General features: G+C 41.2%; 1 protein-coding gene across 9 annotated transcripts in view; it reads right to left on the minus strand.

The window, feature by feature from the left end:
- ZNF521 (zinc finger protein 521) overlaps window positions 1–16,984 on the minus strand; it is a 452,135-nt gene that overhangs the window by 261,795 nt on the left and 173,356 nt on the right. For 8 of the 9 annotated variants that reach the window (XM_063923628.1, XM_063923624.1, XM_063923620.1 and 5 more), the window contains one exon: window positions 15,513–15,597. In XM_063923628.1, the coding sequence (XP_063779698.1) occupies window positions 15,513–15,597 (85 nt within the window). The remainder of the gene's footprint in view (window positions 1–15,512; window positions 15,598–16,984) is intronic. The other variant, XM_063923622.1, reaches the window with a different exon arrangement.

Here is a 16,984-nt window from a genome sequence, read left to right on the forward strand (position 1 = left end):
GAATACCTATGTGGCATGAAGTTCAGAACCATTTCTTTACTACGTGTGCCAAATGCATAATATTAATCCTTTTTATCTAGTGTTTATTCTGGGAAAATAACCTCATAAAAGTAAGACACATGAGAGCCATTTACCTAAAACCAGACTGGAAATCTGGACATCAATCAATTAAATGTTAGTCTATGTTCAAGCAGTAATGCAACAGACTGTGTATGTACTGTATTAGAAAATGAATACATTCAATGGTTAATTAGCACAGTATATATGAAATTAGTCTTGGAAAAAAAAATGCCTTTAATAAAGAGCCTGAAAACCTTAGGAGTTTTCATAATGATAAAACACACTTGTTAGCTTATTAGCAAGAAGCCACTTCATTGAATTAGTAAAAAACACCAAGTAATTACTATCCCCAAGCATGCCTAAAACAGAGTGTCTGCTGTTTTGTAGGCAAACAGTTATAAGGAGATGGCATTTGAAAATTAAATTGCATGTGTTACTCTCAGAGAAGCGATTTCTATAAACAACATACTCTTCCCGATATAGATTTTTACCTTTAGCGACATAAAAAAAACTTCCACTAATTTATATGTAACCAACGTCTGCCTTTTGCAGCAGATCCATACCAATGCAGAAAAAGACAAGAGAATGTATACGTGCAGGAATATGGTTGCTACCACCCCCCGTCCCACTCCTATTGGCCACTACTGTTACCCTAAACACCTTTGGATCACCGGTTAATAACTATTATGCTGGATGATAAGAAATGTTATGTAGAGACAAAGGAGCAGATTTAGGCATAATCTTCAAACACAGGCAATATCCGTAAGCACTGCGGTATGTCTGATCACTGATCATAGACTGTTTAGTACAATACAAGGGGTAAATTAATTTCACTTCATAAATCTGGCATGAATGGCCAACTGTTCAAATTACTCTCTGGCAATATGACTTTTTTTAAATGTCACCACTGAATATCATAAGGGAACCGACATCTCATTTCCTTCAAGTTGCCTACAGGGACAGCACAAAATAGATAAAAGTAGTAATTGTAATATTTTATGTTTCAGCATTTTTAAAACATATTTGGCCAACCTTCGATTAATTTGAAAAGAAAAAGAAAAGCTTAGTGAACTGTGGATTCTGTATGTAACTTGAAATTTTAAAAAGGGACTAAAAACAGGCCCATTAAATAAACATTTTTTATTCTATTAAAAAAAAAAGTAATCATTTCAGTGTTTCATCTCATGTAGAATAATAATGTCCATCGAGTTCCTCTTTTATGGAGCATCCTCTGACTTTTTGTATAAATAGTTTAAACATTTTTAGTTTATCACAACTTTACAGAGCTTTACCTGCTCAAACTACCAAGTAAAGGTATATTCTGCATAAAATCTCATTGTTAAAGTGCGGCAGTTACATACACAGCGGAGGCAGCCATTCTGTGTGAAGTAAAGTAGGGACAGACTGGGGATGAAAACCGTCCCTGCATGTGCGTGTGCGCCATGAAAGGGGGTGCGCAGACACAGCACACAGGGGCGTGCCGCAAGTCAGGGGGGAATGGACTTGCGGCACGTCTCCATTACCATAGAGATGCACGCTACAGGCGGAGGGTCGGACAGACCAGAGGGCCCGGCTTTTTGTGTGACCGGACCGGCCTACCAGCCCATCGGCCATTCTGGCATTTGCCAGAAGTTCAAGATGGACAGTCCGGCCCTGAAGATAAGCTACCTCTGCTGAACTGCCCATATTTAGGTGAGACCGTTGCACTTGGGCTGGGAGGTTGGGAGGTATATCCCATTCATAGTTGTGCTGTATAGCAGAGCAGCTGTGAACCACCTGCCATGGTACACATGGCATTTCAAAAGTTGTTTCTGAGGAGGGGAAAGGGACCTGTGATGAGGACCTATACATCTTTCCTGACTGCACATCTCCATGATTGAGCACATTCTTCCCCATTCACCCACTTCAAAAATGTAGGAGACTTGAAATAAATAATATACCTTAAAATGTGTCCTATTAATTTAGTACAAGCTAGTGACATCATAAAGATAATTCACGAACAAATTAGTATACTGGTTATTAGTCTACTGATTTCTTATAAATATTAGTTAAGCATAAAAGAGTGGCCTTTTATTTGGATGTAGGCTAGTAAGGTTTCTAGACTCCAAATAACATAACAGGCACATAATAACACGCCCTTATTCTTTTATGTTGTGGTTACATTACTATTTAGTCCTGTCATGTAACTAGGCCTGACGGACTACTATTGCCAATACTTGCCTACACTCTCGAAGAGACTGCCGTATCTTGGGTGGCTCTCCTGGACATGCAGAAGAGTGGTCAAGTCTGGCAAAGCCCACCCAATGATGTGATGTGCACTGAATCACACCATCGTAGCCCCCGCCCACATACACACAATGCTCCTGCATCATGACCTGACTGCTTCCTCTTGTAGGGGGCAGCCCATAGGTTGGCAACTATGCTATGGTCTGAAAACAGCAAAAAAAGTTTCTAGATAACTACTACAGCCTGAAAATAGCATCTGAGGCCTTGATTGACGAACTACCACTGTCTGGCAGCAGCAACAGAGGACCTATGAGACTATCACTGCCTAGCAGCAGCAATAGAGGACCTGACTGACTACCACTGCCTGGCAGCAGCAACAGAGGACCTAACTAACTACCACTGCCTGGCAGCAGCAACAGAGGACCTGACTGGCTACCCTGCTTGGCAGCAGCAACAGAGGACTTGGCTGACAACCACTGCCTGGCAGCAGCAACAGAGGACTTGACTGGCTACCCTGCCTGGCAGCAGCAACAGGGGACATACATGACTATCACTGCCTGGCAGCAGCCTCTCACAACATACATATAGATTGGTAAATGCTCAATTAGCTTAGTGATATCATTCAGGTGCTCGAAAGGAAGGGGTATTTCTGAGCAAGAAAAAAAGCAATTGTTTCCCCAGCACACTGAATGGAGAGGCAGAGAGGTTTCTGCATTAGGAGGAGGTGCAGGCCCTGACATGCCACATGGAGCATTATGGGGTTGCTCCAAGGTAAGTAGCTCTTAGCTTAGACATATTTTAGTAAGGAGCCATTATCATGTGACTCCTTGCTGGTTAATATTAGACCCAGATTGGGGTAATGGAGGTGTGAGGTGTGGTGCCTCTGGACTGGCTGAGCTGGATGGCTTTAGTGTGGCATACCTTTACATTCTATTAACACTTTTCACTTATTAATTTTCTAACACTATTTCTCTATTTTAATTACATTTCATGTTTGTATCACCCCCTCTATAGCTTCGGCTTCCTAAATACTAATTTATTAACACTATAGTTTTTTACACTGGTATGTCACGCTGTGCTTTCTGGCTCATTCTGGTGTTTTGGGGTGCCACACCCTGCACCTAGATATAGCGCTAGGGACCCCAAATATACAGAGAGGCCTTGATGCGGCTTTGGGGCTTAACCACACATTTGCGCAAATATGTGTAACGAAGATCTCTGAATTCTATTACCATGTGGGATTTATATCTGGTTACTGTTATCCATTCAGTGTGCTGGGGAAACAATTGCTTTTTTTCTTGCTCAGAAATACCCCTTCCTTTCGAGCACCTGAATGATATCACTAAGCTAATTGAGCATTTACCAATCTATATGTATGACTACCACTGCCTGGCAGCAGCAACAGAGGACCTGACTACCACTGCCTGGCAGCAGCAACAGAGAACCGGACTACCACTACCTGGCAGGAGCTTTTATAGTTCTGAACTCGCAGCATCCAATGTCTCCATAAATATAAGTATTAATAATTTATACATTTATTGATGTACATTCTCTGTTAATTATTTAATATCCATGTGAAACAACAAGATATAGTTTAACAGCAAATCCAGTCACAAACAAATGTCTATACATATTTGGTTAATCTATTGTTCCCATGCCCAATCTCAGTAAGATGAGACCTGCATGATAGGAAAGGAGCATGTGGTAAGACGGACACTCTTATTTCAATGTACTCTTATTTATGCTACACAAATGCAACATTAGTATTAAACAAAAGGTTTCCAATAAATCATGTCATGGAAAAAAACAAACAAAAAAACATACATTACATGTACCTTAGTTTATTGCATTTAAAACCACATTCCAACTTTGTTTTCACTGTGCAGATGCTTCCCCATAGTGTAGTTTTGAGTTCTGCATCCTAAAGCTTGTGATACACTTTAAGATTATCTGTCCATCCAACCAATTAGTTGGCTGGTCAGAAAGTAAATCTGGTCATGTATTATGGGCGCAAATGACAATCGATCATTCTCTCTCGAACACTAGAAAACAGGCAAAACGGTCATTGTGACAAATTGACTAAATCGGTTTGATTCAACCAATTTGTCTGGAAGATAGTTTTTGTCTATTTTTACAGTGTTTGGGTAGAAATGGTCGATTGTTATTTGCTCCAATACATTATCAGATTTTTGTCCCAACCAGTCAACTAGCTGGATAATTGGACAGATAATCTGAAGGTGCATGGCTAGCTTTAGGCACCTACCACAGTGCACGAAAATCTTATCTTTGTTTACTATTTTAAGTAAGCTGATCAATGAGAAGCATCTACAGCAGGGCTGGCCAAACCGGTCCTCGAGATCTACCAACAGTTCATGTTTTCCAGGCCACCTGGAGATTTGTAGAATTGTCAGGAATGAATGCAGCACATCTTATTTAATAATGACTACATCTGTGCACCAGCTAGATGGTCTGGAAAATGTGGTAGATCTCGTGGACTGGTTTGGCCAGCTCTGATCTACAGTATCTCCATAATTACAACATTTTGTTGGTCTAAATAGTCACACAAACCCCCCACTATCAGGTTCACACGCTGTGGTCCTGGGTTGTGAATCAAACCATAAAAACCTAAAGCAACACCCAAAACAGCTAGCCAGAAAAGGAGACTGAATACAATAAAAAAAACCTCCAAAAATGTTCTGTAGCCATAAGTATAGCAGAAATGTAATATAGTTAATTTGTTACGGTATTAACCCTACCAATATTGCTATAAGAAGATTATATGGCTGCTTTCATTTAGAGATGTGCGTCAGACACTTTTCGGGTTTTGTGTTTTGGATCCCCGCTCGTGTTTTGGATCTGGATTGGTTTTGCCAAAACCACCCTTTCTGGTTTTGGTTTTGTATCTGGATGATTTAAAAAAAAAAAAAACATAAAACCAGCAAAAAGCACAGAATTTTGGGGTAATTTTGATCCTATGATATTATTAACCTCAATAACATTAATTTCCACTCGTTTCTAGTCTATTCTGAACACCTCACACCTCACAATATTGTTTTTTGGCCGAAAGGTTGCACCAAGGTCGCTGGATGACTAAGCTTAGCGACAGAATTGGGCGGCACAAACACGTGACCCATCTGGGAGTGGCACTGCAGTGGCAGACAAGATGGCCGTTTTAAAAAATAGGCCCCAAAGAGAACATTATGCAAAGAAACAAAAAAAAAAAGAGGTGCAAGATGGAATTGTCTGGGACCCTCAAACCCACCCGTGCCCTCCCACCCACCCATATGTTGTTTAAATAGGACATGCACAGTTTAATATACCCATCACTTCAGTGACAGGTGGTCCCGCCAAGTTCTCCGAATCATGATGACTTTTCACATTATGAAAAGAGGCAGGAGGAAGAAGACAGTGTCGAGAAGGTGATTCAAAATTTGAGAGGCACACGCAATCATGAACAACACACAGGCTTTCACCTCCACTTCTGTGTGGAACGGAAAAATCTTCAACTAAGCATATATAATTCCCACATTACTGAACAAACTGAAACACTAGAGGAAAAGCCTCCAAATTTGTACCCCCTTCTCCATGTTTAGGGATTAAGATAATCTCAGATTTAATGCTGGGATGCAAATAAACTGGTGTATACCACAGGATCAAGATTGGAAATTTTCCCCTCCACGGAGTCTGGAGACTTATTTTGTGAAAATCTCGTGGGTTTCTTTTTTTCCATTTTTTTAATTGCATTTTTATTTATTTTACATATTTTGTGGCAGATGCCTGATTTTTGTTTTTCACAGCTCCCAGTTACATGCATGTGAGCATGGCTGTGTGTCCCAGTTACACGCATGTGAGCATACCTGTGTGTCTTGTTTATTTTATTCATATTTTATATTTAATTAAAGCAGCCCCTTAGATATTTTAGCAGCCCCTCCTGAGCCCCCACAGCAGCCCCGGATGGGGCAAGTTGAGTTCGGGTGGGTTCGGTAAAGTACTAAGCAGTGAATTTTTTTGTTACTGGGCCCCTGCCCTAGTGGAGCTTACCACTCTACAGTCGAAACCCATTTCATACTATACTATATATGCTCTATACTGTGGGTGGAAGCAATGCTAACCTCTGTGCCCACAGCAAGCCAGACATCTTCCTGGCTGTAAGACACCATGAGGCTCCATACTGGGCCTTTTCAGTAACTGTATGTGCCTCACAGGGGCTCCTGGCCAATCTAGTGCTGCAGTGCAATGGAAAGCTGATGCAATGCAAGATCACACTCTGTTCATCAGGTCTTGCGATAACCCTATGCAGCCCATAGGAAAAGATCCCTGAGCAACAAATGCGCATCTTCTAAATAAATGATCACAAAATATGGAACATCAATAATAAATCAAAATTAAGGTTGACTAATTGGAGACATTCATTTGAGTGAGTCCCTAACATGAAATAATTGAGAAGAACCTCTCTCTAATGCTCAGGCAGAAAAAAATCCCTTTTATCTCTCTGGCAGTTGTGCTGGATTATGATTCAGTCTCTTCTGAGTCACACTGACTTTGGCCACAAATGTGGTTTCTCCCCACTTTATTTAAAAACATTTTGTCAAAATAGCAATTTACATTTCCACCTTTGTGGCTATGTTTTCACAAATCTGTTTGTGATGTTGAAGCTAGTTTCATATCTGCTCTAGGCTTTAATTTAAACCTAGAATCAAGTACAGCACCCCAGAAATTATATACCAGCACCCCTGGATTTATACAGCATAGGCAGCACCCCTGGAGAATTACACAGCACAGCAGACAGGCAACAGCACCCCCCTGGACTTAAACTGCAGTGGGGCAGCACCCCTGGACTGATAGGGCAGAGGGGCAGCACCCCCTATAGGGCAGCACCCCTGGAATGATGTGGCTAAGAAAAGACGTGCAAGATGGAATTGTCCTTGGGCCCTCCCACTCACTCTTATGTTGTATAAACAGGACATGCACACTTTAACAAACCAATCATTTCAGCGACAGGGTCTGCCACACGACTGTGGCTGAAATGATTGGTTTGTTTGGGCTCCCACCAAAAAAAAAGCAATTAATCTCTCCTTGCACAAACTAGCTTCAGTGTTTACATACTCATCCTCACAGAGAAATAATATTCAAGCAAAACCACATAATTCAGGTGTCAGTGGACTGCTTATGCTATTACCCAAAGTTTCTGAACTTGACAATGACATGATGAATGTGCTGCAGTTGACGTGTAAGGAAGGATGTTACTAGGTGGTTAACGTCCTTACCCCTACTTATTATGGATTGACAAAGGCAACAGATGGCTTGACACCAGTTGTCCGGATTTGTGGAGAAATAATTCCACACCGAAGAGGTGGCTATTTTGGTATTTTGCCCAGGCATGACAATAGGTTTTTCATCCCATGGCCAACAACTGTCTCCACTGGTGCCTTATTCAAACAAGCCACATCACCATCCTCAACTTCCTCCTCAGCGCCAGCTACACCCATATCTAACTCATGCTGGTATGCTTCTACAGTGACATCCTCAATCTCAATATCAGCAACTGGACTGGCGGTGCTCCTCCCAGCACTTGCAGGGGGCGTGCAAATGGTGGTAGAAGCCTCCTCTTCCCATACAGTGTTGTGAAGGTCAGGCCTAGACATCGCAACTGTTGACATTGCCAGCACCCCTGTATTTTTACAACACCCCTGTAATTTTACAGCATACAAGACAGGGCCAGTGTACATTTATTTTCACTGCAACCCTGTATTTATACAGCATACAGGACCAGTGTACTTTTATTTTAACAGCAGCACCTGTTTATTTTACAGCATACAGGACCAGTGTACTTTAATTTTAACAGCAGCACCCCTGTATTTTTGCAGCATACAGAACCAGTGTACTTTTATTTTAACAGCACCACCCCTGTATTTTTACAGCATACAGGACTAGTGTACTTTTATTTTAACAGCAGCACCCCTGTATTTTTACAGCATACAGGACTAGTATACTTTTATTTTAACAAAAGCACCCCTGTATTTTTACAGCATACAAGACCAGTGTACATTGATTTTCACTGCACTCAAAAAAAAAATTCAGCATACAAGACAGGGCCAGTGTACATTTATTTTACTGCACCCCTGAATTTTTGCAGCATACAAGACAGGGCCAGTGTACATTTATTTTACTGCACCCCAGAAATTTTGCAGCATACAAGACAGGGCCAGTGTACATTTACTTTACTGCACCCCAGAATTTTTGCAGCATACAAGACAGGGCCAGTGTACATTTATTTTACTGCACCCTATAATTTTTGCAGCATACAAGACAGGGCCAGTGTACATTTATTTTACTGCACCCCTGAATTTGTACAGCATACAAGACAGGGCTAGTGTACATTTATTTTAACAACTGCACCCCTGAATTTGTACAGCATACAAGACGGCCAGCACCCCTGTATTTTCACTGCATACAGGAGGACAGTGCCCTGTACAACACAGTGACAGCCAGGACAGCAACACCCACGCACAGCTGCAGCACCCCTAACAGCACATGAGACACCAGTGACAGCCAGGACAGCACCCCTAACAGCACAGGCACACCACAGTGACAGGAGCAGCACCCCTACAGAGCATACACTGACCCCACCTGATGCCACCACCCACAGAGAGACAGAGGTCTGTCTCCCTCACTATCCAAGTCCAGAGTGAAAATGGCGGCAACGCGCAGGTTCTACTTTCATTATATGCAGGTGATGATGAACATTAGAAGAGAAAAAAAATCTATATCAATGTAATGTCCAAATTCATCAACACTTACATTCCCATATCGGTCCTTTTCTTAAACTCAAATTACATCTACATCACTCATCCTTTAGCCTACTGCGTATGTGTATGTGTCCTCATACACTGTTGCTGCAGTCGCGCTGTATGGTATATTGGGGGTAATTCAGACCTGATCGTAGCAGCAAATATGTTAGCAGTTGTGCAAAACCATGTGCACTGCAGGGGGCAGATATAATGGGTGGTCTTCAGTATGCCGGCTGTCGGGATCCCGGCGCACAGTATACCGGTGCCGGAATCCCGACAGCCGGCATACCGACACTTATTCTCCCTCGTGGGGATCCAAGACCCCCCTGGAGGGAAAATAAAATAGCGTGGAGCGCAGCGAGCCCGCAAGGGGCTCATTTGCGCTTGCCACACTGTCGGTATGCCGGCGGTCGGGCTCCTGGCTCCGGTATGCTGGTCGCCGGGAGCCCGACCGCCGGCATACCGTACTACACCCGATATAACATGTGCAGAGAGAGTTAGATTTGGGTGGGGTTTTTGTTTCTGTGCAGGGTAAATACTGGCTGCTTTATTTGTACACTGCAATTTAGATTTCAGTTTGAACACACCCCACCCAAATCTAACTCTCTCTGCACATGTTACATCTGTCCCACCTGCACTGCACATGGTTTTGCCCAACTGCTAACAAATTTGCTGCTGCGATCAACTCTGAATTACCCCCATTGGGACTAATGAGTAAGGCTATATCTGTACATGGCTTTTCTTTCCACAGGAACCAAATAAGGCCCTTGAAACAGGTTCATGAGCCTTGAAACAACTATTTATTAATGATACATTTCATTTTAATGAGTGATATACATAGTTTCCATATTTTTGTGCCAAAAGTATAGGATATTTAAAGTAAGGAACAATATTGATTAATGACCCCAGGCTTAGTATATAGACCATTGCACAAGCCTCTGCTTTGTGGTCATGTGTGGCAAGTTGTGTCCGACTCGTGGCCCATGAGCCAGGTATAGTCTTCCAAAGATTCTTTGGGCCCCGTAAACTCTGACAGCCTTCTTCAAGGAAATACTTGGACAGCACGGTGCTAATTTATATCCTGTAGACTGCTATCAAATATGAGCCACATAATGTCTAGGAGAAGTACTCTTTAGTTATTTAAAAATGTTTAGAGGCATTATAATTATATAATTAGGAAGATAAAACTATAAAAGTTGACAACTAAATATGGTTTGTAATGTATAAATATTACTGTCCATGGCAATTCATTTCTTAAAAAATCCCATTCGCTATATAACATACAATTGCAAATTATTTTGTTGTAAAAGACACATAAGTTTACATGTCATTTCCTCATTAACATGCTTCTATATTTTTAACTTATTAGAATGTATTATTGAATGAAAAACTATTTCAATCCAGGTCTTCATGCACAAAAAGTCATTCTTTAGAACCTCTTATATAAGGTTTTACATGTCTATGGGGGTCATTCCGAGTTGTTCTCTCGCTAGCAGATTTTAGCAGCATTGCACACGCTAGGCCGCCGCCCTCTGGGAGTGTATTTTAGCTTAGCAGAATTGCGAACGAAACATTATCAGAATTGCGAATAGAAATTTCTTAGCAGTTCCTGAGTAGCTCGAGACTTACTCCTACACTGCGATCAGCTCAGCCCGTTTCGTTCCTGGTTTGACGTCACAAACACGCCCTGTGTTCGGCCAGCCACTCCCCCGTTTCTCCAGACACTCCCGCGTTTTTCCCTGACAAGCCTGCGTTTTTTAGCCAACGCCGGGAAAACACTGAGTTGCCGCCCAAAAAACGCCCCTTTCCTGTCAATCATTTACCGAACACCAGCACGACTGAAAAGCGCCGAAGATGCTACAGCAAAACAGCTAAGTTTTTAGTAAAATAACTAAGCGCATGCGCTCTGCGTACCATGCGCAGTTAGCGACTATTGTGATAATTCAAACACTGTTTAAAAGCTTGCACACCCTGTCGCCGCCACCCCTCCCCCTCAACCCAATAAAAAAAAAAAAAGACTTTATACATGGTAGCTTAATCTTTTATCAATTATATTAAGACATAATGAAACAATGAACAGGTAGTCTTTGGCTTAAAGTACACAGGCCCCAAAATCAAAAATATTTCATTTTAGTTCTGACCGGTCAATATAAGGTTTACAGGCACCGACATGGTTTAAGATCTTTGATAACAACATGCAAATGTGTTCCACCTGCATTATCTCAGGAGGAGGAGAGTAGTAACCACAGAGAGCCAGCTTCGATGAGGCACAGGGAGAAATTATTTATTTTCTTATTTAGAGCTATGGGAGTAATGGAGATGATGAAATGGCTGAAGAACTGCCACCTGTGCCTGATAATTTAACAAACGATTTAGCTAGCTTTGTAGCACATATTATATTATATTACAGTGGGTGCAGATATTTTAGAAGCTAGCAGGGACAGAACATTACATTGTCAAAATCTCCAATTGTCACCTCCCGAGCCTCTTTTAAAGCTCTCAGTGCGGCAGAGCCAGAGCGCTAATAAGCATGCGTGGTACAGTGCACATGTTCATTTCAGAACAAAGCCGGGCCTCCTTACGTGGAGGTAACCCAGCAGTGCCAGACCCCTGCAGCCACTTTATGTCTGTCCTTCTCTAGTAGATTGTGGAATGTATCAAACTGTGCATGATATATGGGAAAAAGAACATTCTACTATGCTTGGGGGATAAATGAAATTATATTGGCTTACAGTACTTAATACCCACCAGAAGTATTCCAGTATATACTGAATTCTCCCATTGATTTTAAGTATTGCATAATCTGATTTTATTTATACCAAACCACTACAGGTGCATTTTAAGGTTTCAAAAATATCCCCTTGATTAGTTTTGCATATGTTATTATTTACTAGTAAATACAATGTTAAATTATATTTTATAGAATAACAGCCATTGAATAGGACAGAGGTTCCCAAACGCGGTCCTCGAGGCACCCCAGCGGTCCCAGTTTTAAATGTATCCATGCTTGGCCACAGGTGACTTAATTAGCACCTTAGTCAATTTGTTTTAACCATCTGTGCTGAGCCATGGATATACCTAAAACCTGGACTGTTGGGGTGCCTTAACTCAAGGGCCGCGTTTGGGAACCTCTGGAACAGGAGGTACCTCTTAGGGTGCAGATGCTACAGCAGCCTGGTTTCTGCCATTGTTACTCGTATAAATATCAAACCTTTACGAGTCTATTTCTAAAACCAGATTACTAGGACTACAGGATATTCTTTGTATGGGTTGAACCTAAACCAAAGCCAGCCATGTCTCATGAGTATTTCCATAGTGATCAGAAGACATGCGATATAAAAAGGAAATTATTAATTGTTTACAAATGACGTTCACTAATGTATTGTAAACATCTAATATTATAAGCGTGCATTATAACATTTCTTCCTCTCAGTATTACAATAAGACCACCCCACTAATGGTTCATATTATGTAAGAATGTACCCAGCATTTCTCTATTCATAGCCAATAAAGCATATTGACTGCCCTCCAGTGAGATTCCCAAATTATGAGGCATTATCCCAGCCTCCTGTAAGAACAAACCACCCTCCTGCACCCTGCCCCATTCCCATTACTAGTGTAGAGTGTTGGGACTGGGTTTAATGCTGCAATCTAAATGTAATTGAACTGTAACCTCATGGTCCATGGCGGCTGCGCAGTGGGGCTATGATGTTGCGAATCACACTTGCCCCCTGGACCTCCCTCTCATGATCTCCCAGAAGTGAGAAGGAATAAAAAGTCAGTATAAATTAGGTAATTGCACCAACAGGAAGATCGACAGTAAATGGCAGTCATTTCCATGATGTAATTGTTACATTTGCACTGCCTCCCCTCACCCGCAATATACGTGCTTAGGGGGCAGATATCTCCTCACCCGCAATACTCATGCTTAGGTGGCAGATATCCCCTCACCCGCAATACTCATGCTTAGGGGGCTGATATAAAAGTATCAGTGGACTGCATAAAAACAGTTATTTTGTGATATCTGATGGCCTGGGGCTTATTAGAGGGATCTTTAAAACGCAGGGTGTTTATTTCATTCATTACTGACTCCTTCAAAGCATACTGTATATAATACTGAATACTTATGCACCATTCAAACTAAGAAATACACTGCATATATTTTAAAGCTACTTGAACATCCATCTTTAGTTAGAATATTCTACCTCCCCAATTACCAGAGAGGTGCACTTGTTATAATATTTCAGACCTATATTTTCATTAAATACAAAACCAAAACCCCTAAACTGCTGCTGGTAATAAACTGCAAACATTCTACACATCTTGGTTAATACTTTCTGCTACATCTCATACATAAACGTAACATAATTTAGAACTTCCAGGTTGAAAGGTGAAACCTTGATATGAATCACAAGTCATGGCAAAAATAAACATATATTAGAGATTAAGTATTTGTACCCAGGGGGTAATTCTGAGTTGATCGCAGCAGGAACTTTGTTAGCAGTTGGGCAAAACCATGTGCACTGCAGGGGAGGCAGATATAACATGTGCAGAGAGAGTTAGATTTGGGTGAGTTATTTTGTTTCTGTGCAGGGTAAATACTGTCGGCTTTATTTTTATACTGCAATTTAGATTGCAGATTGAACACACCCCACCCAAATCTAACTCTCTCTGCACATGTTATATCTGCCTCCCCTGCAGTGCACATGGTTTTGCCCAACTGCTAACAAAGGCCCTCATTCCGAGTTGTTCGCTCGCAAGCTGCTTTTAGCAGCTTTGCACACGCTAAGCCGCCACCTACTGGGAGTGAATCTTAGCTTAGCAAAATTGCGAACGAAAGATACGCAATATTGCGAAAAGATTTATCTGTGCAGTTTCTGAGTAGCTCGAGACTTACTCTTCCAGTGCGATCAGATTAGTGCTTGTCGTTCCTGGTTTGACGTCACAAACACACCCAGCGTTCGCCCAGACACTCCTCCGTTTCTCCAGCCACTCCCGCGTTTTTCCCAGAAACGGTAGCGTTTTTTCACACACTCCCATAAAACGGTCAGTTTCCGCCCAGAAACACCCACTTCCTGTCAATCACACTACGATCACCAGAACGAAGAAAAAACCTCGTAATGCCGTGAGTAAAATACCAAACTTCTTAGCAAATTTACTTGGCGCATGCGCAATTAGCGGAAAATCGCTGCGATGCGAAGAAAATTACCGAGCGAACAACTCGGAATGAGGGCCAAAGTTCCTGCTGCGATCAACTCAGAATTACCCCCCCAGTCTGTTATAATTAGTGCAAATATACTTGACCTAGAATTAGTACCTCACCATTAGGTCTAATCGTTAAACATAATGATGAGGTATTAATTTAAAAAAAAGAAAACCTCTCCATGTCTGCGTTTTACACTTATAACATTAATCAAGGTGTGATTATATGTATGTTTAAAAGTAACAGTAAAAATGTATCACATATAAAGCAAAAAGCACACAGTATGAATCATGGAGAAATAATAAGCATAATACTCAGCAAGAAATTTTACATTTAAGTGCAAAATTATATTGGACCACAGCAATCAGTCGAACACGAATTTATGTTTCCACTTGTCTTCTGTGCTTTTCAGTATTGTCTTGTACATCGACAGTTTTGTCTTATTACACTAGGAAATGGCAGAGGCTATCTGTGCTCTCTGCATGTGAAACTGATGTATCCTAAGAGCAGCTTTGTGTCATAACTCAAGCTAATGCCTTATGGTTTACATACATGGCTAAAGAACACAGAAACAATCGTGTATGAAGAAACAACATATTTAGTAGAGTTGTCAGTAGAGTATGTACATGTTAATAAATGTCATTTGAAGGAGCAATGGGGGTAATTCCAAGTTGATCGCAGCAGGAAATTTTTTAGCAGTTGGGCAAAACCATGTGCACTGCAGATAGGGCAGATATAACATGTGCAGAGAGATTTATATTTGGGTGGGTTATTTTGTTTCTGTGCAGGGTAAATACTGTCTGCTTTATTTTTACACTGCAAATTAGATTGCAGATTGAACACACCCCACCCAAATCTAACTCTCTCTGCACATGTTATATCTGCCTCCCCTGCAGTGCACATGGTTTTGTCCAATTGCTAACAAAAATCCTGCTGCGATCAACTTGGAATTACCCCCAATACCCCTTCCTTAATTATTATGGTTCACTGATAACATGAGAGAAATATCTATGGCCTAAACATTTTTATCCACAGGAAAAAATCTTGCTATTACAAATGTAATATATACTAACTAAACAAAAATCTGCAGACAGGAAAGGTTGTGATAGTTATGATACAAAAACACCATATGCAAATATTTGATACAATCTAAAAAAAAAAAAAAAAATCAGGAAAGACTAGCTGCAGCATAATTCTCATTTAATTTATGAAATCAACAAGGCAGCACTTACCAATCATGTGGTTTGCAACATGGACCTGAATATCCCATTCATTGTAGAATACCATCTGGCACTTGATGCATTGGTAGGTTTTCTTCTAGAAGATAAATATAATTAACTTCTGTGTTTTTCTGTCAAACTGTTGCAAATAAGTATAAAAACATTTAACCAAATTAAATTTAGGGTTAGATTACTTGAATATTAACTACTAATATACAGAAGAACATATAAAAAAAACAAAAAAAAAACTTGGTTATATAAAAAGAAACTATTGAAAAGACTGTCATCTATGCCAGAGTCTAAACTGGACATACACTATGCAATTATCTGGCAGATTAACTGCCATATCGGGCTGGTTGGAATGAAAATCTGGTAATGGATTAGAGATAATGACAATTGCCCATTTGCTCCCTAACACTGGAAAATGGCCAAAACCTGTCATTCAGACAATTTGGGTTCAATCCATGACTCAACCAATTTGTATGAACGACTGTTTTTGTCTATTTTGCAGTGATTGGGAGCAAATGGTCAATTGTCATTTGCTCTCATCCATTACCAGATTTTCATTCCAACCAGTCCGATATGGCAGATGATCTTCCAGATAATTGTACAGTGTATACCCAGCTTTAGGGTCTGGTGCAGCCATTGTCAGTGGACCCTTCCTAGGCAATGCAAAGAGCCTTGGAAACAGCTGGTGCCAATCTCACAGTTAAAGAGGGGCGTGACCACATGGACCAAATGGAAGCTACTGGTTGAAGCAATCTTTTTCTCCCACGCACAAATCAGTCCAGTGGCCATGAACGTGTGAATTGGGGCAGAGAACAAAAAATGCATCTTATTTGCAACACAATATGACTAGCATACATCAGGAGACTGTGCTAATTCATTTGATATGCGACACTTGCATATTGTGTGTGATTGAGTCTGTATATGGAGTAGAACAGAACTTGTATTGGAAAAAAGCCATGGTCGCTACATATACAGATTCAGAGACTCCATAGCACACAGATATAATTAAATCAGCACACTTTCCTGGTGTGTCCTTGTTGCGACTATGATGCATTATTGCTAAAACAGACACTTGGGATGCTAGCCGAGTCTCACGGGACCTGGCGCACAGAGAGGGGCTGTTTGGCGTAACTGCAGCAATGATGTACAAGGACACATCTGTACATTTGTCTCAGTGGGCCTGGTTCTGAGTTGGATAGATCTTTGTGTCCGGGTGCAAACAGTGAGTTTTTGCATACAGCACATGCACAGATGAAAATTTACATCCTATTCTGACTTGGACGGAACTTGGCCACCAGTCAGGACCATAACCACCCTGACTTGCGGGGTGGCAGTGTCATGGGCTCTATGTGATTCCGAGTCACACGTATGGCTAGGGTAAGCCGGTTTCTGATGGATCTCTTGCACCTTGCATGGGGCTGCTACAAGTGCTGGACTAATGATGGCACTAGCAGTGGTGCCGCATAAATCAAAGG

The sequence above is a fragment of the Pseudophryne corroboree genome, chromosome 5, assembly GCF_028390025.1.
Source record: "Pseudophryne corroboree isolate aPseCor3 chromosome 5, aPseCor3.hap2, whole genome shotgun sequence".
Classification (NCBI taxonomy): Eukaryota; Metazoa; Chordata; class Amphibia; order Anura; family Myobatrachidae; genus Pseudophryne; species Pseudophryne corroboree.